The sequence below is a fragment of the Lygodium microphyllum genome, chromosome 30 (genome assembly GCF_053477565.2).
Source record: "Lygodium microphyllum isolate KBCC chromosome 30, Lygodium_microphyllum_v1.1.10, whole genome shotgun sequence".
Classification (NCBI taxonomy): domain Eukaryota; kingdom Viridiplantae; phylum Streptophyta; class Polypodiopsida; order Schizaeales; family Lygodiaceae; genus Lygodium; species Lygodium microphyllum.
Genome location: NC_141164.1, coordinates 8,704,512 through 8,732,009, shown reverse-complemented (window position 1 = coordinate 8,732,009; position 27,498 = coordinate 8,704,512). Strand labels below are relative to the sequence as shown.

The 27,498-nt window shown below is 43.3% G+C and overlaps 1 protein-coding gene across 5 annotated transcripts in view; it reads left to right on the top strand.

Moving 5' to 3' along the window:
- LOC148009536 (Galactose oxidase/kelch repeat superfamily protein) overlaps nucleotides 1–26,503 on the top strand; it is a 173,040-nt gene extending 146,537 nt beyond the window's left edge. The window contains exons 16-17 of one of the 5 annotated variants that reach the window (XM_087672463.1): nucleotides 24,656–24,757; nucleotides 26,177–26,500. In XM_087672463.1, the coding sequence (XP_087528589.1) occupies nucleotides 24,656–24,757 (102 nt within the window). In that variant the 3' untranslated portion in view covers nucleotides 26,177–26,500. Of the gene's footprint in view, nucleotides 1–24,655; nucleotides 26,145–26,176 lie in introns of those variants that run through there. The other 4 variants (XM_087672464.1, XM_087672467.1, XM_087672469.1 and 1 more) reach the window with 4 other exon arrangements.
- The last annotated feature ends 995 nt before the right edge of the window (nucleotides 26,504–27,498 follow it).

The window sequence follows — 27,498 nt, the reverse complement described above, 5'->3', positions numbered from 1 at the left end:
AGAAATACCGCAAGGGGTGCCTAACTTAGGGGCCAACAGGGTGTTGATGTGGCAACAGGAGCATTTTAGCTTCCTGCTTTTCTTCTTGATTCTGTGTCTTTAAGTTCAGGTAAAGTGGGCGACTGTAAATTGGGTGAAAGCATTTAAAAATTTTGGTTGTACACTTCCGCCCTTTTCAGTGAACAGGCTGGTTACATGGTTTCATTGCCGGGATCGAATCACTTTTTCCCTAAAGAGTGAGCTAGGGTTTGTTTGGGTGTAAGACATAGAATTGTGCATTATGGCTGATAGAAAGGAAGACACCAGAGAGGAAGCGTCTTCATCACAGGAGATCCCTGTTGTTCATGAGGTGAGAGAGCCTTCTAGACCTCCATAGTTTGTTACTCCTCCTGTTATGGTTGAGCCACAAGTTCTTACGGCTTCTTCTATGGATGAAGACACTTTCAAGACTCGGTTAGTTCCTGCTGCGAGTATGTTTACTCAAGTGATGCAAAATCCAAGATTTTTGGCATTTTTGCAGCCCTCCCTTCCTTGACAGCAAGTTGGGCAATCTGCAAAGATTTTGGATCCAGTAGAGGTCCAGGATAAGGGTAAGCATGCTGCAGATTCGGTGGAAACACCAAGGCAGCTTGCGGAGTCAATGGAGACTCCAAGATTGGTTCCAATTGTCCAGGAACAGGTGGCGGAAACGCTAGTTACACAGGCATTGCCAGTTCAGCTCGCCAATTTACAGCAGCCAAATGTTGGTTTAAATGGACAGGGAAACAGTTTTCAGGCTTTACCATAGGTTTTCCCACCGACCTCTGTACATCCTAGGTACTTTGGAGGTGGATCTATATTTCAAAGTATGGCTGGTTATGCACCTGGAAACCAGATTTATGTACCAGGAACAGTGTTTGGGGGTATGCAGGGTTTTATGTCAAACCCCATGTATGGTAATATAGGCATGCAGCCTGGATTTCAGAGTGTTCAGGGCAGCTTTGGCATGCCACAGGGCACTTTTGCTATGGCTGGTTATCAAAATCAGCAAGCAAATATTGTGTCTACAAGCCCTGTAGTCAGTGGTCCGGCAACTCCTATGCCACCTGTTAGTGTTCCTATTTTACAGGCATATCCTACGGATCCTTTGATGGCTCATGAGAAGCCAAAGCCATACAAGGAAGGTGGTGCAGCCATACAGTTTGACATCTTTCAAGGATTTGAAGATAGGACTAAGGCTCTCTCTTTCTTACAGCAGTTTGATGCCGCATTTGCAGGAGGGAACTTTACAGAGCCTTCTAAGGTCCGGAAAGCTGCTACCTTTCTTAAGGACAATGCTAGTCAGTTGTGGAGTACATTGTTGATGCAAGGACAGGCTCTTGCCACTTGGACTTACTTTAAGCAAGTATTTGCTTCTGCTTGGTTGACCAATGAATTTGAGATTGATGTTATGTCAGCTTGGCACAATTTGGATGCATCTAAATGCAAGGATCTGGAAGACTATAACAAGAAGTTTTGGGAGGCTTTACTTCCAGTCACTTCTTACAGGGTTGTGCCATTGACCGAGTAGATAGAGAAATATTGCTGTGGGCTGCCCAAGGAACTCCGGAATTATTGTACAAAGACAAAGGTCACCACTTTGACTCAATTAATTGAGAATGCCAGCACAGGAAATGCATTATTGTTGGGACAGTCAAGTGGTTTTGGGGGCAGCATTAAACAGGACAAATCTGAAAAATTTTCAGCAAAGAAGCCATTTGGTAAACAGGTTTCTCAGATTTCTCAAAGCACAGGTAAATCTTGGCAGTTCAAGAAGCAGCCGGCCAAGTCCTTTGGATAGCAGTCAAAGGACCAGAAGAAACCTTTTGTGCGCAAGTCTCTTGAAGAGAGAAAGGCTTTAATGGTTGAGAGGAAGTACTTTATCTGTGAGCAGATTGGTCATATTGCGTCTTATTGTCCGGACAAGAATAAGAGATCAGCTAATGATGATAAAGAGGTCAGGAAAGGAAATAAGCCCAAACCTTCAGCAGGTTTAGTGCCAGATATGCTGGGAGACAAGCCACACTCAGATGCTAATGAGCTTTGCAGAGCTTGGGGTAAAGTTAGGGATCAACATGTACTCATTTTCTTTGATCCTGGAGCTAAGGCAAACTTTATCTCACCAGAGTTGGCTTCTACTTTGGGCATGAGAGCAGATGAGATGGGCTACACAGCAGAGGCAGGGTTGGCATGCCCTGGTCACTCAGAGTCTGTGACACCCATTCTTGGAAAGTTGCGTCTTCATGTACAGTCTTATGTTGATGCAGAAGAATTTTATATCATGCCACTTGAAGGCTGTGATGTCTTGTTGGGAATGCCATGGATGTTCAGAAAGCATGGTATGATGGATGCCTTTAACAAGACACTGACTTTGGAACATAGGGGAAAGACTCATGTGCTTGATGTGAAGCTTAAAGGAGAGTCAATACTTGTTGTATCGGCTTCTGCCATTACATCTATAATAAAGAATCATCTCTCTGCGTACTTGATTTTTGCACGTGATGTCAAGGAAAATGATGAGTCAAATTTTTCTATGTTAGATAGAGACAGGTCTGCTTTCTTGTCTCAGTTCAGTGATTGTTTTTCTGACTCATTACCATCACAGTTGCCACCAGAGAGGTTTGAGGATCATGCAATAGATTTGGTGCCAGGCAGTAGCCCACCAAATAGACCTCCGTATAGGGTTAGTGCAGCCCAACAGAAAGAGATATTGAGCCAGGTGAATGAGCTGTTGGAAAAAGGGCTGATTCAGCCAAGTTCATCTCCCTTTTGCTCACGAGTGCTCCTAGTGCAAAAAAAGGATGGCTCTTGGCGCATGTGCATAGATTACCGAGGGTTGAACAAGAGTACCATCAAGAATAGGTTCCCTATTCCAAGAATTGATGACATCCTTGACCGTTTGGAAGGAGCGTAAATTTTCAGCAGGATAGATTTGAAGAGTGGATACTATCAGATCAGGATTAAGCAAGAGGATGTGCATAAGACTGCATTTAGGACCACGTTTGGTCTGTATGAGTTCTTGGTAATGCCATTTGGACTTACTAATGCTCCTGCTACGTTTAATCGAATGATGGACAGGATTTTTCGTCCATACAGGCAGTTTGTTGGTACATTCTTTGATGACATGATTGTCTTTTCAAAGAATGAACAGGAGCATAGAGAACACTTGAAAGTAGTCTTTGATGAGCTTTGCAGTAATAGGTTGCTTATCAATGGCAAGAAGAGTGAGTTCTTCTTGGAAGAAATCCAGTTCTTGGGGCACATAGTGTCAAAGGATGGTGTTCGAATGGATCCTGCTAAGGTTGAAGCAATTAGAACATGGCCAGATTTGAAGTCTGTCCATGATGTTAGAAGCTCCTTGGGTTTGTGTTCTTACTACAGGAGGTTCATTCGCAATTTTGCAGAGATTGCTTCACCTTTACATGCTTTACAGAAGAAAGGAATCCCTTTCCAGTGGACACAGAAAGAGATTTCAGCTTTTAATCTTCTTAAAGAAAAGATGACTTCTAGTCCAGTGATCATTCTGCGAGATCTTAGGAAGTCATTTGTTGTCCAGTGTGACGCCTGTGGCAATAGCATTGGTGTAGTGTTAATGCAAGATGGCCGGGTAGTGGCTTATGAAAGCAGAATCTTGCAAGGGCCAGAGAAGACTATGCAGGTCTATGAGAAAGAATTGCTGGCTGTGATTCATGCGCTTTCTAGTTGGAAACACTACCTACTTGGGGCAGATTTTGTTGTCCAGACAGATCATCAGACGTTGCGTTATTTCTTAACTCAGACTAAACTGTCAGAAAAGCATATGCGTTGGGCAAACTTTTTGTCGGTGTTCCATTTTTAGATTATGCATGTGGAAGGCAAAAAGAATGTTGTGGCTGATGCTTTGTCAAGGAAGCCACAAATTTCAGCTGTGTCAATTCCTTATCATCATGAGCTTGATGATATGAAGGAATAGTATGCTGATGATGAAGATTTTGCAAGGATCTTTGATTAGCTTGTTAATGGACAACATCATGAGCATTATCTTCTCAAGGATGGTTTCATGTTGATGCATGGTAGACTATGTGTGACTATGCCATTGAAACGGAAAGTTATGACAGAGAGTCATTCTCCACCGTATGCAGGGCATCTTGGTATTGATGCAACAGTCAAAGCAGTAGAGACATTCTTTTATTGGCCTACTTTGAGAAGAGACGTGGATGCTTTTGTGCGGCAGTGCTTGATTTGCCAGAAGGTCAAGTTTGACAGGCAAAAAGCACCAGGGCTTTTACAGCCATTGCCTATTCCGGATAAACCATGGGAAAGCATAGCTATGGATTTTATCTTTGATCTTCCAAGGACACAGACAGGAAATGATGGGATATGGACAATTATTTGCAGGTTTAGCAAACAGGCTCATTTCATTCCTGTCAGGAAGAAGATAAAACCAGATCAGATGGCACGTTTGTTTATGTGCAATGTCTTCAAGTATCATGGTATGCCACAGTCTATTGTCAGTGACTGTGATCCACGGATGACAAGTCTATTCTGGAGAGGCATATTTGAGAACATGGGCACAACGCTTAAAAACTCATCATCATTTCATCCATAGACTGATGGACAGTCAGAAGAGGCAAATTCTACTGTCTTGGATTTGCTTAAGTGCTATGTGTCAGAGCACAAGTCAAAGTGGGAGCAGTATTTGCCTTTGGTCAAGTATGCATACAATAATACTGTGCATTCGTCAACAGGCAAAGCCCCTTTTGAAATTGTTGAAGGTGGTAAAAAGGTTCCTCCCATTTTGCATACAAAGGATAAGATCTTTCAAGCAGATCAGTATGTGCAGAGTATGGATGAAATGTATCAGAAAGTTAAGCATGCCCTTGAAAGGACTCAGGCAAAGCAAAAGAAAGCTGTTGATCATCACCGTCGTGAATTGTTGTTTTCACTTGGTGATTGGGTACTGTTGCGGTTTGAAAAAGCAACCTTAAAGAAGTGGAAAGGCAAGGAAAGTCTTTTCACTAAGCTTAGTATGCGATACTATGGGCCTTTTCTAGTAACAGAGAAGATTAGTGATGTCAGCTATAGGTGAAATTGCCTGACAATTGGAAGATTCATAATGCTTTCCATGTAAGTCTTCTTAGTGTCAGAGTGCAGTGATGCGGAAGCGTAAGACTGAAAGAGAGAGAATGCAGAGAGAGGAGAGAGAAAGAGAGAGTGGAAGATGAAGATCTGCTGTATAAGTGTGCTGTATACAAAGATATGCAGATATATACACGGGCGCAGTGCGCTGGACTACGTGTCTCCACCTCGACGATACAACCTGCTGTTCACCTCGAAGTCTGCTGCAGTCTGCACGATCTCCTGCTTGAAATCTGCAAACAGAGACGGAATCTGCACGTATCTCCAGCCTGGAACCTGCTTACAGAAGTGAGGGAAGACTGCTGAAGTATAGGCTATAAATGGCCAAAAACTGGGCGCCACAAATAGGCAGGTCGGCTGCATTAAATGCAGCCGACTGGTGCATGAACAGGTCAGGTGGCAGTCCGACTGGCTGCCAGCGGCCAGGACCTGATCTCGCTAACACCCCCTCTCAGAGCCTGGGCGGGGCAGAAGCCTGAGGGATCTGGCATGTCTCCGAAGTAGAGCCTGGGGAAGAGCCTTCGTAAACAAATCTGCAAGATTGTCCTCCGTCTTGCAGTACTCCACAGCGATGGTCTCATCCAGAAGCTTCTCTCTGATGAAGTGGTATTGGATCTCTATGTGCTTCGGCTGGGCATGGAAAACAGGGTTCCGTGCCAAGGCAATGCAACTCTCATTGTAGCAAAGTAGGACGAGTCTGGGGGCAGTCAAGCTCCTCCAACAATCTCCGAAGCCACACAGCCTCACATGTGGTGGAAGACGCGGCTCGATACTCCGCCTCAGTAGACGAAAGGGCTACCGTGGGCTGCTTCTTGCTACTCCAAGAGATAACACCTGCACCTAAGGTAAAACAGTAACCTGTTGTAGACCGCCTGTGGTCCACATCACCAGCCCAATTCGAGTCGCTCCAACCTACAAGTACAAGATCTGAACCACCTGTGCCTGCTGGATAATGAATCCCTAAATCAGCTGTCCCCCGCAAATACCGAAGTATCCTCTAGGCAGCCTGCCAATGCACCGTCTGAGGTTCACTCATGAATCCCGCCAAGAGACCAACAGCAAAACAAAGATCAACACGAGTGTTGAGGAGCCAAATCAAGGATCCAATCAACTGACGATAGCGGGAAGCATCCGCCATGGGAGAAGCTGAATGGGAAGTGGCCTTCCAGTTTGGATCCATAGGAGTAGAAATGGTCCGACAATCCTCCATCGCAAAAGAAACCAAGAGCTCCTGTACATATCTCTGGTGAGAGATGAAAATCCCCCTCTCAGACTAATAAATCTCATGGCCCAAGAAGAAATGGAGTAGACCCAAATCCGTCATCTCAAACGTCTGATGTAAAGCTGCCTTCGTTTCTTTGACCTGTGCATGATCACCTGTGACAATCAAATCATCAACATACAACACAAAAAGCACACAACCAGCCTCGGAAGTGTGTATATAAAGCCGATATCCCAACTGTGACTGAAGGAACGAATCAATCTTCTCGTTTCATGCACGTGGAGCCTGCTTGAGGCCATACAAGGCCTTCTTCAACCTGTAGACTGGCCCATCTGAAGATCCAAAGCCAGGAGGCTGCTCGACATAGATCTCCTTCTTCAAATCACCATTGAGGAAGGCCGACTTCACATCCAACTGGTAGACAGGCCATCTCCTATGGCCAGCCAAGGCAAGAACAGCTCGAATAGTTGCCATACGAGCAGTGGGGGCAAAAGTATCATGGCAATCAGTCCCTGGCTGCTGTGCAAAACCTTTAGCAACAAGGTGAGCCTTGTGCTTGTCCAAAGAACCATCGCTAAGGTACTTGGTGTTGAAGACCCATTTGACGCCAATCACCTTATTCGAGGGGCGAGGCACGAGATACCAAGTGCCATTCCTCTCAATAGCCTCCAACTTGGCTTCCATAGCTTTTTTCCATGGTGCGGACTGTAAAGCCTCCTTCACGGAGGTGGGCTCTCGATCCTGCATAATACGGGTCATCAAACAATAGTTAGAGCAAACAAGCTCCGTAGAATGTGCCTGGTGCCTCCGTGACCGCCGCGGACCATCCTGCGGTCCCCACTCCTCAAGGACCCCCTCGATCCTGAATCTCGGAGTGTGTCACGGGCCCAACAAGGAGGAGGCCGGACCTCTCCTCGTCTCTCTCCATCAACTGAAAACTCTGGGATTTCCACCGGTGGTAACTCCTCGGGGGTAACCGGTGGAACAATAGACTCTGTATCGGAAACAAAATCAGAATCAAAAGGCGCGGGCTCCAAAGGAACTGTCTCGGGAGCCCAACTTTCCCCTGGATCTCCAAGAACAGGATGCTCCTCACCCGCTGCTATGGCCGGAACCTCCACGAACCGCACATCTCGACTGGTATACACATCCCGCTTGACGGGATCATACAAACGATGGCCTTAGGACTGAGAGCTGTAGCCAACAAACACCTGTCTTCAGGAAGCTGCTTCAAATTTATCACGATGAGCCTTGGGAATGTGAACATAGGCATCACACCCAGAAACCCTAAAATAAGAAACATCGGGCTTAGTCCCAAAGTAAGCCTCAAAAGGTGTCATCCCATCAACGGCCGAAGTGGGGGATCGGTTAAGGATGTAGACTGCAGTAGCCACAGCCTCGGCCCACAGAAACTGAGGTGTCTGTCGGTGCTCCATCATGGTGCGTGCTATCTCGATCACACTTTGGTTCTTCCGTTCAAGAATGCCATTTTCTTGAGGAGGGTTGGTATTAGCAAACTCCTGGTGAATACCTTTATGTGCACAGAAACGAGCAAACTCATTAGAAATAAATTCACCACCCTTGTTGGATCGCAAGGTCTTCAATCGCTAGCCTGATCGGTTCTCCTCAAAGAGAAGCCAATCCTTGAAGTAGGAGAAAGCTTCTGACTTCAACGCTAAGAAATAGGCCCATGTCATCCTGCTGTAGTCATCTACGATCAACATGAAGTACGAGCTCCCTCTCAGGGACTCGTTCCTCATAGGGCCACAAAGATCCGTAGATACAAGCTCCATCGGTGAAGTAGACCGCCGCGAAGCTTTGTGGGGAATCGCATCCCTATGCTGTTTCCCACGAATGCAGGAGACGCATGGCTGCTGGCTCACCACTATGTTCGGCAACCCTCGAACAAGCTGTCCACGTGACGCCCTCCGAAGATAATCATAGTTGAGGTGACCAAACCGAGCATGCCATAGCTCTGACTGTGTCTGAGAGGTAAGAAGAAGAGTAGGGAGGGCGGTAGAAGACGTCAATTTGTAGATGCCATTCTCCTCATATCCTGATGAGAGAACCTTCCTCGACTCACGATCAAGGACTCGCACCGAATCACTGTCAAACTCCACCAAAAGTCCAAGGAAACAAATCTTATGAACCGAAAGTAGATGATACCCTGAACCTGGCACATGTAAACCCTCTGAGTTATGGGTACCACCACGTCCATCTGGAATAAGCTGCATCTCACCCCGTCTTGCAATAGACACGGAAGAGCTATCTCCAATGAGAATCTGCCCACGCGAAGGTCGCAACTGGGCAACACCAACTGATAAAGGAGTCATGTGCCGGGAGGCACCACTGTCAACGATCCACTCTCGAGCTTGGGGAGTTGTCATCGCAGCATCAGAAGCATTCGGTGTAGAGTCCTCAATGACAGCTAGATAAAGAAACGCAACTGATGAGGGTGCAGCCACCGCTCCAGAATCCTTCGTGTCCTTCTTGTTGGTGTCCTTCTTGTCTTTGTAAGGGCAATCCTTCTTCCAATGGCCAGTCTTTCCACAAATATGGCATGTGGATTCTTTGTCCTTGTCCTTCTTTGACTTGTTGTCCTCCTTCTTCTTCTTTTGGTCCTTCCCCTTCTTCTGAGAGGCTTGACCTGTTAAGGCTTCCGACTTGGAAGCATGCTGTCCTTTCAATTGTTCCTCTTGGTCCAAGACCATAGGAACCATCTCTTCCCACCGAAGAGTAGACTCACGCCCTGAAGCAATAAGGGCGGAGTAGAAAGCACCGAATCGTGGCGGCAACTGGGACAAAAGTGTGATCGCCATGTCTTCGGAGGAAATCGGCTTCCCCGCATTTTGAACCTGCATCTGAAGTTGTCTAAGCTTGTTGATGTGCTCCCGCAACGAAGAAGACTTGTTCACGGACAAGGTCCGCATTTGTACCTCCAAAGGAACCCACTTCATAAGGGTCATCCGGTTATACATCTGATCAAGCTCCAGCCATATCTCCCGAGCCACCGTCAAGTGCTTGATGTGGGCTATCACGACTGTAGTACAAGACAGAAAAAGAAAAGAACGAATCGGGCATTCAGTTTGTCCCAGTGAGACTGTGCCTTGGCCAACTCCGCACGAGCATCGGAAGAGAGTTTGGACTCATCTCTCATCGAGGGCCGGTCGATCTCCTCTTGTACAAGCTCCGCCAAATCGTAGGACTCAAGGATGGCCAACATAATCACGCGCCAAATGCGGTAATTGTCGCCATCGAGCTTTTGATCTGCGGGAAGAGCCGGTAAGACAGGCACCTTCCGTTCCATGATCGTCTGGAACTCCAAGTCAATCTCTGTAGACATCTTCACCTGTAATGCCTTCACAAACGCAAAAGCAGCCCCCTCTGACTGTGAAAACGCAGCCTGGTAGGGCTCTTTCTTCTATGTCCCGAACCTTCTCCACCCGCCAGAGGCGATGAAAAAGCAAAACCTGCACTTGAAGACTGAAAACTCAGCCTTCCTCCTCTTCAAACAGCAACAAACAGCAGCAAATCCACCAACTGGACTCCTTTCCCGTGCGCCCACGCTCGCTTCAGCCTTGTTCCGAGGCGCAGCCCTCCTGCTCGCCTTCAAACGCTGGAAACGCAGCCTTGTGTCGCAATGGAAACTCCTGTTCAGGTTGGTTCTTCACTCAGCCAGCCCTTCTACACTGCTTTGATACCATGTCAGAGTGCAGCGATGCGGAAGCGTAAGACTGAAAGAGAGAGAACGCAGAGAGAGGAGAGAGAAAGAGACAGTGGAAGATGAAGATCTGTTGTATAAGTGTGCTGTATACAAAGATATGCAGATATATACATGGGTGCAGTGCACTGGACTGCGTGTCTCCACCTTGACGATGCAACCTGCTGTTCACCTCGAAGTCCGCTGCAGTCTGCACGATCTCTTGCCTGAAATCTGTGAATAGAGACAGAATCTGCACGTATCTCCAGCCTGGAACCTGCATACAGAAGTGAGGAAAGACTGCTGAAGTGTCAGCTATAAATAGCCAAAAGCTGAGCGCCACAAATAGGCAGGTCGGCTGCATGCATTAAATGCAGCCGACTGGTGCAGGAACAGGTCGGACTGCCACGTGGCAGTCCGACTGGCTGCCAGCGGCCAGGACCTGATCTCTCTAACACTTAGACCTTATGTGGGTGATGTGCCAAAAGATATGCCAGCTGAGGAACAGCCCAAAGTTGAGGAACTTGATGAAATTCTTGTTCCACAACAGGTATTGGCACACAAAGAAAGGAAAGTGAAAGGCAAGGTTGCTAGAAGGTATTTGGTTAAATTCAAGAACTATCCAGCTATAGATGCTAAGTGGATGGACGAAGGTGAACTTGCAAAGTCACCTAATGTGTTGGAACTTTACCTAGAAGCATTTCGCTTGCAACCTACCTTGATCCTTTGTATCTCTAAGCTGAAATAGATTGTCAAAGTGACAATTGCTTAAGAAAGAAATTATGTACAGAAACAGATTTTGTACAGGTTAACACTTATTGTGTCCATATGGTTTTCTCAGTGCTAAAGAAGTAAGTATTGCTTCCAAGAATACAGTTTTTACTTCTATTGAATTGAATACATGTTGTAACAATGGTTACTCAATCGGGCATGTATTTTGTGAATTGACTCAGTGGGGATATCATTTTGATGTACCGGCCACTAGATCTCTAGTCAGGGTGATGTGGAGTCATCAAATGAGAATATGCCACTATGGGGATATCATTGTGGTGTACCGGCCACTATATCTAGAAACAGTGATGTGGAGTCACATGATGATAGTCTGCCATGTTTCACAATTAGAACATACATGTGTTAACAGTGTGTTCAGTTCACAATGTTGACTGATAGCATATATGTGTTGTACATGTGCTGCCAAGTGTAAGTTCACTGGGTTAGTTGGAATCATGTATGATATTCATGCAAACGAGGACGTTTGCCATTTCGAGAGGGAGGTATGTCACAAGACTGTGACAATTATTACATTTTTGTTGATTTCTTTATTACATATTTTATTTGGTTTTTCTTTTTGGAAGGATCCCTCTTGAAATCTAAACGCCTGAGTTGCATGGCCAGTTTGTAAAACGGACAGGAATGTCTAGTGAGTCAAGACTGGGCAGTTAAGGTCCAGTATAAGTCTGGAAGAGACTGATGGCACTGTAGATTGACAAGCCTGGAAGAGACTTGTGAAAGTGTATATGGACAAGTGTGTTGAAGAACTAGCCTGGAAGAGACTAGTTCAAAGTGAAGATGGACAAATCTTCAAGAGATTAGTCCATGTGGGGTCATTAGTGGAAATTCACTTTCAGTTGAGCTACATTACAGATTTGGATGTAGTCATAGTCTGCAAAGATGGTCAGAAGACTAGTGGGGATGCGATGGAAGCAACTCCTAAAATTTAGGGAGTTACTATTTTTGGACCCCAGAATCTGTTCGCGTCATTATCTTCGTTTTTGTACGAGGATTAATCCTCTAGTCTGTGCCGAGGTCAAATTTTGAACCGAGGATGGAGAATTTTAGACCGAAAGGTTTAAACAAGAAAATTGTTACATGTATGCCATGTGTCACAATTTGGGCATAAATTCCCAAAAGAGAGAGAGAGGGCAGCACAAAAACGAGTTTCAATGCATGGGGGGCTCATTTTGTGAAAGGGAGATGGATTACTGTAGATGGAGAGCTCTTGAGAGCTGGTCTACCCTGTCTATGATGCCCAAAGCTTGCTTCCTACTCTCTCTCTCTCTCCCTAACAGTATGATTATGCTGCAGAATCGAGGGCCTTTCTTCTGATTCAGGTACAGCTGTTTGGAATATGCTGTTTTTGCATGAGGCAAGAGCCTCTTTTCTTCAGGGACAGGAGCAGTTGTTTGCAGTTCCCAACAGGGACAGGTGAGGGTGGTAATCTCACCAAGCAAGTGTCTGAATCAGCACTAAATCAGTACTGCTGAGGGTGGTAATCTCACCAAGCGTGTGTCTGAATCAGCACTAAATCAGTACTGATTCTGGACTGTTCAGAGGTTATTTCAGAGCCCAAATGATGTCAGAATCAAGGGGCACTTGGCCCAGATGATGCAGAACAGTACAGGGATCAATATAAACTGAAAATAGGTCTCAGAACAGGTCTGAACCAGTAATTACAATGGGCTGAACAGTACAGAGAGCAGTATGAGTTGTAAACAGGTCTCAGAACAGGTCTAAACCAGTAATTACAGCAGACTGAAATGGTCAATTCTGCTCTCCAACCAGAAGTTTCAAACTTGGGCAGAGTTTCCCCTCCTGGTCAACTTGATTTGGGTCAGTAATTGTACTATTATGCTGTCAAATTTCACCCAGAATTGGTGAAGGACAGCCCATTGTTCTTTCTCTTTGTAAAAATAAAGAAATACCGCAAGGGGCGCCTAACTTAGGGGCCAACAGGGTGTTGATGTGGCAACAGGAGCATTTTAGCTTCCTGTTTTTCTTCTTGATTCTGTGTCTTTAAGTTCAGGTAAAGTGGGCGACTGTAAATTGGGTGAAAGCATTTAAAAATTTTGGTTATACACTTCCGCCCTTTTCAGTGAACAGGCTGGTTAAGGGGGGTGGGGGGGGGGGGGGGGAGGGGGAGGGTCAAGGCGGGCGCAGGTGGCGCGGAGAACGCAGGCGGTGGCGCAGGGAGATGGCGATGGCGAGGGGGGTGGGGCACAGGCGATGGTGAGGGGGGATGTCGATGGGGATGGCCTTGGCGAGGGGAATGGCTATGGCGATGAGGCCCAGGCGTTTGCGATGGCGTTGAATCCGCAGGACGCGACGATCAGACGGGGTGGGGGGGGTAGCGCGCGCAATGTGACGGTGCTGAGCTTTCAGCTGATGTGTTTATGTCTAAAACCCACCTGAGGGACTAAATAGACACTTTGACATATTATCAAATTTCTGCAGAGATAGACCTTAAGATGAACCTTAGGAAAACTAAAGTTATGGTATTTAACACTTCGGCTGCTTGGGTGACGAGAGCTGAGCACCAGTTTACTTTTGATGGAGAGCTAGTGAAGATGGTTAGGCAGTATGTTTATTTGGGGGTCACATTGAAGGGACCACAGTTCTCTTGGAGAGAGACATCAGAGGCTTGTTTGGCAAAAGCATATACAGCCTTAGGTGCATTGGAGAGACAATGTGGTCTCATACAATTTTATGAACCACACTCTAAACTATGACTTTCTGACACCGTGGTTACACCCATACTCCTATATGGGGCAGCTATTTGGGATCCGAGTCGCTTTCACACTAGGAGACAGCCTTTGGGAGACCAAGATGGACCAGAGAAGGAATACTAGGTGGAAGCATATTGAAAGACCAGTGGTCATGATGATGTCATGTATGATACGAGAAAAGAGCTCAACCCTGCATAAAATTATCAGAGCTGAGTTGGGAGTATCACCCATGGTGGTTGAGGCCTTAGTTTAGGCAATGACTTTCATACATAGTGTCATAGGGATGTGAAATTTTGAGATGTTTTAATCTTGTTGATTACATTTGATTAAGTTATTAGTCAAATGCAAGGTTATTTAGCACATGTGATGCACATGGTAGTTATTTCATGGTAACAAGCCAAGGACTTGGAGGATGTAGTGAGTGTCAAAGACAAAAGTTTTCATCCTCAACTAGTGTCCCACTGCAATTATCCCTTAAAAGACTCCGTATGAGGCATTCTTTGGCCCTCAGCAAGTTTCCCATTTTAGAGTTAAGCGTACACGCATACCTCTAATGATAAGACGGGAGAGTTCACTCCCTAAGCTAATCTCCTAATTTCTGTAGGATACTCCTTCAAAGCCAAGGCCTATTGTTTGTCCGATCCTTGGACAACCAAGATGATCATTAGGAGAGATGTTTTTTATGAGAGTTATGCCAGTGGGCTTTCGGCATCAGTTGGTGTTAGTTTTGACCCTAGGATAGTTATTTGGCCAATAAGTGTTGGTGGTGACACTAAGGACTAGCATTAATTAATTAATTAATTAATGCTAGTCTAAAGGTCAATAGAGGTTGGGGACCACTCCAAGTTGTAAATGGCCTAGCTAATTTAATTATGGATGGACACATTTAATTTTGGGCAAGGTCAGAAGGGTTGAAATTAAATTTCAGGATTATTTAATTCTAAAAATTAATTAAATGATTAGATAATGCTGAAAAATGGGTTTAGAAAGCTATCACTTGGAAAAAATGTCCATGTAAGTTGAGAAAATGTTATTGGGGACTAGTTCTTAGCCATTTAGTGAGTTTATAGCTTGGGAGAGGGAGAGGAAGATTTGCTAGTCCATTTTCTAATCAGAGAACAATAATTTGCTGCAAAAGACAGTCATCTGGGGATCTCAATAAGCAGGGATGGCAAGGAGTCACCTTCTAGGGGCTTGCAACAACATTTTTGATCGGGTAACATCATTTTCCAAGTGCCTGGCAATAGGTGGCTGTATTGAATGCAAGCTGGAGCAGGCAATAGATAGAATTCAAGGTTTTCTTGCGAAAAAAATCATAATTTTCTATCATCTTGTCTTTCTCTCACATTTCCCAACCCATTTATACACAACCACCTCGGGACTAGTGCCAACTGATGAAGGCATTGTACACTAAATTTAGCACCTAAAATTTGTATAATTGTCAGGGAATTTAGATGCGAGTCCATTCATTGTAATCTAGAGCAGCATTTGGTCAGTTGGTGGTTCCATTTGTGCAAGTTTGGGTGAAAAATCAAGGGGCAATTGGCCTGAATTGATTGCTGATTGTTGCCACAGTAAAGAGGCTTTTGGAATTGCAAAGGAGATTGTAAATCTGAGCTAAATCTGAGCTTGTACTCATTCCATTAGCAATCAAGTTAAAGAAATATCGAAAAAGAGATGCCAGTTTTAGGGCCAACAAGGTGTTCAATATTCGAGATTATTAAGGTAATTTGTGCATTTTAAGTTATGTTCATTTACTGATTGTTGTAACTAAGTGGTTAATCAGGGAATTACCACCCTTTCCAAGAAGGAAGGCTGGTTTCATAGTTTCATTCTCAAGATACCACTCAATCCCTTGATTTGGTGGGCTCGAGGTACTTGATTGCAAGCCAAAGCTTTGTGCTAGTGCTGATTTTTGCTCTCAGCTGAGAAATTACATCAATATGTCTTCATACAATGAGATGCAATCGAGCAGTAATGATGCCTCTTAGTATGAACATTCACAAGGAAATGAAGTAAATGCAATGCCTAACCTTGGACAAGTTTCAAACCATGGACAACAAGCTGAAAATGTTGTTGTTGGGCAAGATGCAGGGCCTTCAAGGCATAATGAGGTTGATGACCGGCAAAGTAAAGAGGAATTTGATGACCAGTTCAAGAATTGGATGGGGGCAGTAGCAAATTTTTTTGCTGAATTGGCAAAGGATCCTTAATTTACCCAATTTTTAGATGCTCTAAAGAAGGGTAACAAAGGCAAGAAGAAGACGACGTCTTCTACACCTTCTAGACAGCAAGGTGCACCAAAGGTAATGCCAAAGCCTTCATTTGAAGCTCCCAAAGATGCTAATGAAGTGAAATAGTTGATACCTACGGGGCAAGGAATGCAAATGCAAGGTCATCATGGAAGTGCCAATCCAATGGATTTTGGACAGTCATGCATGCTGCTATGATCATTCAGCCAGGATACTTTGGTGGGAGCATGATTTTTCATGCTATGGTTGGACAAGGACCACATATGGGAATGTATGGCACAAATCTGTATGGTATGCAGTAGCCAATGTATAGTGTACAAGGCCCAATGTATAGGTCAATGAGAGGAAGCAAATTCCATAGTGTTAGATATTTTGAGGTGCTATGTTTCAAACCACAAGACACAATGGGAGTAGCATTTGCCCTTGGTTGAGTTTGCTTACAACAACACAGTGCATAGTTCCATTGGCAAAGCTCCATTTGATGTGGTTGAGGGCGGCAAGAAGGTACCACCTATCTTGCAAACTAATAATAAGATATTTGAGGCTAACTGTTATATGGAATACTTGGATGGAGCTTATGCAAAGATAAAGTATGTACTTCAGAGATCACAGGAAAAGCAAAAGAGGACAGTTGATCGTCATAGACGTGCTTTGTAGTTTGCAGAGGGCGATTATGTATTGCTGCGTTTTGAAAATATAAGGTTGAAAAAGATAAAAGGAAGATAAATATTGTGTTTGTAGTTGAGTATGAGATACTATGGGCCCTTCCAAGTGTTGGAGAACATCAATGATGTGGCATATCGGCTGAAATTACCTCCATATTGGCTGATACACAATGCATTTTATGTCAGTTTGTTAAGTAAGGCCCTTTCATGTTGATGTGCCAGAGGATATATTTGTTGAAATTCAGCTTGAGGTTGAGAAGTTGGATGAGATTTTGGTACTTGAGCAGATTTTGACACATGAGCAAAGAAAGATCGAAGGTAAAGTTTCCAAGTGATACTTCTGAAATTTCAAAATTATTTACCAATGAATGCTAAACGGATGGAAGAGGACTTGGCAGACCATTTTCAATTGTTGCAACTTTAGCTAGATGCCTTTCAGTTAGAGATGACTTTAGTTCAAGCTAAGGCAAGTTCAGCAAAGAAGGGGTTCGAAGTATTACCTAATGCTCAAGGGGGAGCTGGCACTTCCACTTTGCCAATTGTGGACAGCTCTCATATGTTGTGACTGTGCTAACAGTATGTTTGCTATGAGGTTACTACTTTGTGTATTAGTCATTCTGAGATGCATGCAAATGAGTATGAGTTTTACCCGGGCACTGAAACTATACTTTTGCATCAGCTTATGATCAGTTTGGTATGAAATCTGCCTCAATTTCGAGACAAAAGTTATGATCACGTTTAGCTTAATTATTGATCAGTTTGAGAACTGTTTACGATCACTTTTGGGATCAGTTTGCATCAATTTTTACATTAATTGCTGGTCGGTTTTTGCAATGGGTTTGTGATCAGTTTGGGGTCACATTTGCAGTAGTTTGTGATGAGTTCTCAGATCAGCAAGTGATCAGTTTATGATAAGATTATGCTCAGTTTTCAATGTTTTACATGTTCCATGGACAAGAGCATGTTAGTAAATGCCATTGATAGTTTCATCTATGGTTTATGCTGAATTGATGCTTTTCTATGGTTGATAGTGAGAACGATTGAGAAACATGAGTTATGGATGCATCCAATGAGTTTCTAGTAACAATTTTGGACTAATTTTCAGTTTTATGTTATGTATATGCTAGCTGAAAATTTTCAACAGGTTTGGGGCATGTAGCATGGTTTGACAACAGTGCACAATGTTGCGACTGTAATGCCTTTTAGAAATTCCAGTGTAATATGCTTTTTCTTTGGCACAATGCAATGTAATCGAGGACGATTGTAGGGATTTCAAGGGGAGGTCTGTCATGGGGACGTGAAATTTCGAGATGGTTTAATCTTGTTAATAACATTTGATTAAGTTATTAATCAAATGTAGAAGGTTATTTAGAAGATGTGATGCACATGGCAGTTATTTCATGGTAACAGGCCAAGGACCTTGAGGATGCAGTGGGTGTCAAAGGCAAAAGTTGTGATAAGTTATGCCTACTAGGCTTTGGGGGTCAGTTGGTGTCAGTATTAATGCTAGTCTAAGGGTCAATAGAAGTTGGGGACCACTTCGGGTTTCAAATGGCCGAGACAATTTAATTATGGATAGGCACATTTAATTTTGGGTAGGGTCAGAAGGGCTGAAATTAATTTTCAAGATTATTTAATTCTAAAAATTAATTAAATGGTTGGATAATGCTGAAAAATGGGTTTAGTAGGCTGCAATACCTTGGCCTGTTATTTCAGCTAAGTGCATCAGATTTCACATTGCCAATACTTACAATTTGACATGCATAGCAGGTTGCAATACCATGGTTATTTAGAAGATGTGATGCACATCCTCAATAGGTTGCTGAAATTGATCAAAATCAGGTGCACTTAGCTGAAATAATGGTTGCAATACCTTGGCCTGCTATTTCACATGGTTAAATCTTGTTGATAACATTTGATTAATCAAATGTACAAGGTTATTTAGAAGATGTGATGCACATGGCAGTTATTTCATGATAACATGCCAAGGACCCATTTCACATTGCCAATACCTACAATTTGACATACACAGTCATCCCCCAAGTGGACAACAACACCATATCCACCACTGTTATAGTCATAAAACCACTCATAATCTGGTGTGATATGAAAAGACGCACGTGAGTGTGCACGTCATCATCAGAATCTGCAATCAATGCATGTGCACTCAAAGAAGAAGCAAGGAGTACATCACCGTCACTATCATTCTCATGAGTGACTACATTTACCTCCTTTATAAGTTATTGCCATGATAGCATCAAGGAAGATGTTGCACAATCCACCTTGGGAGGAGAAGCCTCCATGCTAGTAGAAGAGCAAAACTCCTAGGACGATGAATCCATGAATGGAACAACATGTATCCCAAGTTTCCAGTCCAAGTAGGACTGGTGCAAACCTGCATATTAGTTCTACACAGAAAACAAAACCCTGCAAAAGAAATAAAAATTTGCAAGCACAAAGGTCAGTAGTGAGATGCTCCAAAAAACAAAACAAAACAGAAATAAAAGGCTAATTGAATGAACAATGCAATGATGTGAATGTGTATGTGTATGTGAGTAAATGTAGTGGAAGACTTGAGAATGAAAATCCAAGGACAAAATCCAATGGGCCCAATTGAATAGCCTAAAGATCTAAGAGTGCGAATATGGAGCAAATCTAAGGATGTGGCCACCATTGTGTATGCCCACTAGCAAGGCTTTGCCAATGAAATGCCTGACGATGTGGTGAGGGAGTCCTAGATAGAGATGAATGTGAAGTGGATACATAAAGTGCAATTGTATCTGTACTAGTAGACCAATCAGCTAATCCTTCAAGAGTAGTGAAAGATATAGGTTGCTTAGGCTGTCCATGTACCACATGTCCATTAGCCACTAGGATAGATGGAGTAGATGGTGTAGCAATAGGAGGCACAGCCCCACGGGCTAGCCAACCAAAATGGAGGTAGTCGCAATAGTCTCCTATGGTTTTCTAGGTGGAAGACCCTCGGCCTTGATACAACACTCCTTGTCCACATGGCCCAACCTTTGATAGTGTGCGAAAAACCTATTTTTCTTAGGGAGTCGTTGGTAGATGGATTTTGTTTATTTGGTTCTGCCTGAGGAAGAGGCGACACCCTTTGATTGGCTTACCTTTGCATCTTACAAGTTATTGCCGCTGTTAGTTTTTTCTCTCGAAGAAGACCCAACCAACCCTCTTTGCTCAAAGTATGATTGTGTGGAGGCTTTCTTGTGGACTTGATCATGTAGCTGTGTTTCACGCAAGAATTGACACTTGAACTCATAAAAGATCTGGCAATCTAGGTAGTGAGATAATGTGCTTGATAAAATGGAAGTATTTTTCGGGCAATTTGTTTAAGAAGAACGTGACATGATCATCACCTAACTTCGAGAAGCTTGTAGTGGCCAGCTCGGTGAGTGACCACCGATATTCGGCCAACTTGACTTTCAAATCATCCCCTTTCTTAATGGAAAACTCTTGGAGCTCAAAAGCAATATTGATACGCCAAGTGCGATCTCGCGCTGCATAGTAGTCAATGAGATGATTTCAACCTCGGAAGCGGAGGGGAGATGTTGTAATTAAGAGTGGAACTCAGGAAGCAACCCCTATATTAACTCAACATTGCCTGTGGCATTGCGGGCTCAGATGAGATTAGGGTAAGTTAAATCGAGGGTTTGGCATAGGCTCTAGACCAACAATGAGGTCTCCCTAAGATTCAAGTACTTGTTGCATAAAGTTCGACCAAGTGGTGAAATTCGACCCGTCAAAATGAGTTTTATATTCGTGAAGGCATTGTTGGCCGTTGCAATAGGAGTGGTAGTCCTAGGAGATGGATAAGGTGTGTAATGGAGGTAAGGTGGATAGGGGAGATAGTGTGGGGGAGTGGAGTACACTTGGGAAGTAATCTTAGAGTGTTCACTATGCATACAAGAAGTGTGCATAGTGGATCCAAATGCGGGCATGGTACCCGCATGAGAGCCCATGGTAGAGGGATAGGGACACGTGGAGCAAAGGATGGAAATCCATGTGTCTGAAGGTCAAAGAAGGTGGGTGACTGGGGATAGTAAGTGGGATGCCTATCGTAGCTGTCCCAGTGGGAAATGATGTGCTCACTGACGAAAAGGTTGAGGGAATTGTGGTGAAGGGTGGAATGCCTTGTAACAAGGCCCCATGATGCAAAGAGACTTGAGAGTAAGTGGAGGGTATAGTGTTGAAGGGTGGCATTCCCCCTAACAATGTACCGTGGTGTGAAGGGGTAGGAAAGTGTAAGTAAAGAACAGAGAATGAGAATGTCCTAGGAGCGGAAATAGAGGTTCCAACTCCAAAGGTGGAGAATGTGGATGTGAAGTGTAATCCAAGGGTTTGCGGCTAGAAGAGGTGGGTGGGTTGGGAGGCCCGAATGATGTAGTAATACTAGTAGGAGTGTAAGACTATATGTGATGCACAAGTACCCTTCAAACTCCTTTGTCATGATACTAAAATCTGGAAGAGGAGAAAATAAGGAAGGTGAAGGTGAAGGTGAGATATCGTCTTTCTCGTCGAGTCCATAATGCCTCCTTAGGGCCTCTAGTGATGGAGAAGCTTGATAAGACATCATGGGGTCCGGAGAAGAAGGTGACTGAGACATTGTGATTTAGTTACAAGTCATTTGTATGCCTCACACAAAACCTATCACTCCACAATATCCATAGGATACTCGTTACAAGAGCACCGGCTTTGATACCCTGTGAAGAAACTACTAGGGTTTGCACTCAGGAAACACAGAGTGTACAATCATGACAAAAACATAAAGACACAAATAGTGACGTGCAAAACTCAAACTCTAAACACAAAATTCAAAATGCGAAACACAAAACTAAAAAACACAAAAACGCAAACACAAACCAAGAGAAAATGAGAACTCTGAAACAAGGATAGAGCATTGAGTGTTGGAGTGTGACATCCACCGAAGACGGATCCTAAGTGCTGTAACTGCTAGCCAGAGGGTATAGAGGACCAAAATGCAAATCACCAGAAGCACTAGGATGCTTGGCAACAGCAGTGGCATAGTTGCATCCATACGATACAATATGTATCCGTACGAATTCATACAGTAAAATAGACTGTTTCTGGCCACTGCGTGTGGCGCATTTCTCCGTGTTCTTGCGCATTCCGCCTGTGTGTTTCTAGGTCCATGTCACCTTGCATGGCACTTTAGGGGGGTGGGAAGCCTTGGATACTTCAGCCCAACCCCTTTCCAGCTATGCACTCCTCCCCCAGCCCCCCTTGGATTCCATCCAGCTAGTAGCCCTGTTTGACTGTTGACCCCTCTTTGACTATGTGACCCTTCCCTCATCTACAAAAGATGCTCCTCTTCTCCATGGTCCATACCAATTCAACAAGTATTTGCCATTCTCATCTCCCTCTCTTGGATCTTGAATTGATTTGTGATTCTTGAAGCTCTAGCCTCTCACTCTCTCCTCTTTCGCACACCCTATCAAGGCTCAAGGCTCAAGGCTCTCCCATCCCCTCTCTCTCACTCTTGCTCTTTCAACCTTATCCCAACCCTCTCCCTCTCTTTCCACTTTCAATGGTCAAGGCTCAAGCATCTCACTCTCTGCCTCTCTCTCTCACTCTCCCTCGGGCTTCTCCATCCAACATCGACACCGTGACTCCTAAGATGTGGGAAGTGCTATACAAGTGGTGCAACCCAGCTTCTCCAACATCTTTCCAAGACAAGGGATGGGGGGGGGGAAGCAAGTTGCTCTATGCAAGAAAATCCCTCAAAACATCACGAATGAGATTTTTGCCAAGATGAGAGGGCGCTAGCATGTTTCTGTAATCTAAAGAAATACCCAAAGGGGCACGAAGCTTTCGGGCCAACGAGTGTCAATGTGTCTAGCTCCAATTATGTGTGGAGTTTTCTTGTTGAATTTACTGTTAAGCTGAATTAAGTGTTTGCTAAAATGTGGTTTACTGTCCTTTGGGCTTCCAAAGGCTGGTTTCAGCTGCCCTCTCATGGAAAGCAGCGATCTACTGCAATACAATTTCTGTACCCATGACCGCTACCACAGGATCACCATCTGGCAAAGAGCTTACCTTTCTGCCATTTGCATGTGCATAATGATACATGAGGTTATTTGCACTAGCAATCATATACTGAAGCGTTTGCTCACTCTGCGAGGAAGGGGTACACATGGCCTGCTAAGACATGTCACCTTGGTACTTGTCCCCTTGCTCTTGCAAATGAGGGCAACCACCTTGCTGCGAGGGTTCCAAAACAGTCATATTTGTAGGTTCATTCTCTATCTTACAATGTTTGCCCAGTTCATCATTTTCAGCATCTTCAGGGATGTCCTCAGCCCGAGACTCCTCATCCGAATCCAAATCGCCTTTACCTTCTACCCCAGCCAAGTGCTACCATAGTTAGTGCTGAAATTTGCAATTTTCTGGAGAGTGCATCTGCCATCACATTTTTCCTGCCCTCAATGCGCTTCGAATTATTCCTGCTTTTATAGGATTTGAGACATGACATGTGGAAGATCTTGGCTCAATGCTAGCTAGTCACCTAGAAGCAGCAAAGTCCATAATGGAAAGTGTTATTCTATTTGTACATCAAGTTTAGATGAGTTCAATATGCCTAGAGAGAGAAGAATAGCACCCTATAGGGAGAAATGGAAGCACCATATAGACCAAGCTTGACCAAAGTAAGCCAAATATGTATGTATGTGGCCAACTCTATGAGCATTAGGGATGACCACGAAATGTTTACCCATGAAACATTTCACCTTGGGTGAAATGTGAACTGAGATGGCTGAATTATATATTTCAATTTCATATATGCAAGTGAGTTACACATTTAGGAATTAAAATTATATTATACTAATTTAGTTTCAACAATATAACATTTTAATCCTAAATAGTTATTGGTTGGAAAGATAAGTTTGATGTAGTAAACAAAGACACTTAAGCTTTGAAAAAATAGTTTTCAGGCCAAAATATTGTGGAAAAAAAGGTTTTTTCTTTCACTGAAATGGCCAGGCATTTCACTTGGCAAGGAAACTTTTCATTGTTAGTCATGTTTGGGTGAAACATGTTTTGTGGCTACTTTGATCAGCAGTGGATGTGCTTTTTGGAAGCTTGGTAAGTTCATGAGGGGTTTAATGAAAGTTGGGTAATGGAGCTCAACCAAGTCCTCATCCTATATATCGCTTATGTAATCAGCCAAGCTGAAGTCATCAGGGAGTTAGAGGAGGCACCCTCACTGGCCAATCCTAGTGTTGATGGGCAAATAAGGAAAGAGCCTGAAGCAAAGAGACTGGCTGCCTTAGCCCAGTGCCCATGAGGAATTGAGTTCTAGGTCTTAGGTAGGTCCCTCAGAATGTCAGCAAGTATACACAGGACGACAAGTACTCAGCCTTTGAGTGAGCCAAGTGTGATACAAAGCACCATCATGCTTGTATGCTAATGGAAGAGCTGCAGCAAAAGAAGTAGACACTTTGGTAGAGAGGAAGAATCAATACTGATAGATTTGTCTGCTCTGACAATGGACAGTCAGCTGCGCCAATGAAAGAGTTCAAGAATTCTTTGGTGTGGTTGTGAGCCATGATAGGAGTGTTATCAAAGTATGCAGGCATGTTGATCCTCTGGTTGAAAATGCTTTGCCAGTTAAATAGAGGCCTTATCATATGAAATGTAAATATGCACAAGCACCTGGCCCACACATGCACACAACCACACCTATGCACATGCCGGCATTGGTTGCCACCAGAAACTAGTGGGGCTTGCATTCTTCATCACCCAGTGTATGCTAGTTTCAGATGCCAGACATACTTTAAGTCCCAAAACTTCCTTATTCTAGCATGGCAATCCCATGCATATTCAATGGTGAGCATATTTGCAAGCAGACTACAGTAATTGAGAGTCCTAGAGGGCCCCTGAGCATATGGGACCTCAGAGGGTATGCTTATCATGATGTTTGTTTCATACAGTTGCATTAATTGAATTGTAATGGTTGGCCTCATATGCCTTGTGACCATTGGAAGATGTGTAGCATTCCTTGCCCCCTCATTCCATCCTGTTTACAAAAGAGCTCTAGCTTGTCTCCCATTACAATCTGAGAGATCAAAAGATTCTAGATGCCTCTCTTTCAAGGGATATTGTTTAGTGCACTAGAATAATGGTTACTTTGTTTGCAACAGCTGCGAATCAAGGATATTCCACATCTTTTGGATGAGTACAAGGAACTGCTTCAAAACTACAGCAACTCACAACTTCAAGCTAGCAAACCTGACGATATCTAGGTTCGTTCAAGCACAATGCCCATTTATTGTGATGTAGCTTGCAAGCTTGTATTCACATGCATGATTATGTGCTATTCTCAAAGACTTCCTAGTGTAATAATGTGAAATTCTGGAACCAAAATCATCTGGGCTGGACTGATGCACTTGACAGGAACAGTGAGCAGTCTGAGGTTTTAGGAACAGCTATTGAAAGCTGAGCAAAGTTAAAGAGCATAAAGTGGTCGTCGCAATTGAAGACAGACGTCTTTGTCCTGTCAAAACTGCAGTCTGTTGTTCAATGTTTTTGTAGAATTGGTGATTGGTACTTTAGAGTTGAATGAGTCGAATCAGTGACGAGGAGGAGGTGGGGCTAATCCTAACGTGGGATGTTAAGGCTTATTGGGAAAGCTTTATTAATTTAAGCAACCTCATCAAAGCTTTACTCATGCCAATTGGATTTTGCAAGGGAAGGTAGCATTTTTAATAACCCCCAAAGTAATCAACCATCTCTTTTCCCAAAGATTTAACAATCCCATAGTGCAGTAGTAGTTGAGAGATGAGGGTGGACTTGCATAACTCATCAAGCTAATTCCATTCATCATCAGAAGGTTGCTCGCCATGCATCCTTACTGGCTTTATCCCCAAGGGTAGGGTAACCAACACTTGTCTGCCAAAAAACCAACTTGCTACGTTTGACATACATCCAACTACTCACCATGTTCTCACAATGTGAATTGCTCGAGTTAATACCAGCTTGCTTAAAAAGCCTTGGGCCATAATAACCGAAGGTTGACAACCAACATGCTATTAAAAAATGTTGAAAATTAAGCTATCATGTGCAAGTGCAATGACACAAAGCCTACCCCACATCCACTTGGGAGTCACCTTGATTAGGTACATTCTCCCATATTCACCCCTCTTTTCAATCAGTCGCCACATTCATTGACTTTCATCAACCAAGGCATTAGAGATGCATGGAAAATAACATGTTGGTCATGATAAGCAATGCCACTACCAGCTAGCCATGAGATCTCAAATGTGCATAATTCTATATTTCTTTAAAAGTCCATTTTAATAGGGACTTGGGAGTTATGCCCTCCTCATTTTGATATCCCAAGTGATTAGTAATGTTAGCTTTCTAGCCCCTTCACCTTTGTCTTTTATGCATTATTGCTTTGAATGTCAATACATAGGTGCAAACATAATTACCGTACTTTGCATGGTTTGTCTAGACACTCATTCTTCTCAACATAGTGGAACTTAAAGTTGTTGCTTTGCATGTTAATACATATGTTCAATATGCACGTACATAATTGTCATACCTGCATGGCTTGTCCAAACACTTCTTTTCATAATAGTGGAAATTAAAACAATTTACGTAACCAAGCTTGGGTCTACAGTTATAAGCTTCTACATTGACAATGGTGCATTTTTTGCTAGGCATTTAACACAGAGGATTTTGGCAATCAACAACTGCCTTGTCTTAGTAATCTCCTGAGAGGGAGCAACCATGTGATCAAATAATTTAATTAAGTTTGAACATGTTATGTATAAAAGTGTAAATGTGATTCAAGGTGACATTTTAATATTAAACTCTATAATTTATATTAGTTTAGATGGAGACAACCATTTAATGTGATCAAATGCGTTTTCAAATCCTAGTGGATTGTTACAAGTTTGGGTGTCCTTGCATGGTCTATCTCTAGTTTGGATGGTTTGGATGTTCTTATCATAAATTCACCCTTAGTCTTGATGCATTATTGGCCTCAAGAAATCAATCGTATTCATCAATACTTTTGTAAATATCATGTGCATATAGCCATTGTCAATAGAAAGGAGTAAAAAGAAGTACTCTAGGTAAAAAGCCTTATGCAAGTGATAAGTACCATCTCTCAATCGTTGAGATATTCTCATTGTTTACGTGTTCACTAGCAAAGGATTTAATCTCTCATCAAACTTATTGAAATTGTATATGTCAAACTAAGCAATTTCTCATGAGAAAATATGAAACAACTTTCCTCTCATCCTTGATATATCTCTTTCAACATGGAAGCCAAACTAAGAATGACCAAATTCTCTTTAATGATAAAAATTGTAGTTGATGTTCTAGGCCACCTTTTATTTACAACCTAGGAAGAAATGAAACGCCCAATTTCCTTTTTGTGAATCTCACATAGCACAACCACCTATCTATTCATTAATTGCAAGCAATACCAAGGTGTTCATTTTGATTTATTCAACCGCCATGAAAACATATACAAGCTCCATTTGTTTGTCAAAGTTGTGGTACTTGTGCTCCTTCCCAAGGGTTGAGTATTATATTATCATAGTTTCATTCTATGCGTTGTGTGGCACCTTCCCTATAGAACATCATTTCAATAACCTTGTTCCTCGAGTAGGTTGTGTTTACATGTAAAATTTTAAATTGCCAATCCAACCCATTCAAGCACTGTGTGTCTATTTCCTTGTTGAAGAGACCATTTCAATCACTTTTTCCCTTGATTTCGTTGTATTCAAGTGGCTTTTAACGTTAACTTGCATTGACCATTATGGTCTAACATGGCTATTTTGAAGGAATGGAATGTATGATATGTGGACATTTTCTCAAGAAACGAATTCCAAGTAGCCATTTCTTTGAGGGGATGAGTCCTAAGGTTAAGTGAAAGAAGTCATACATAGGTTTAAATCTTTGGAGGGGTCACTCCTAAGGTTAAAGTGGAAAAAATCATATATAGGGCTAAGTGGTTTTGGAGTTTGCTTGT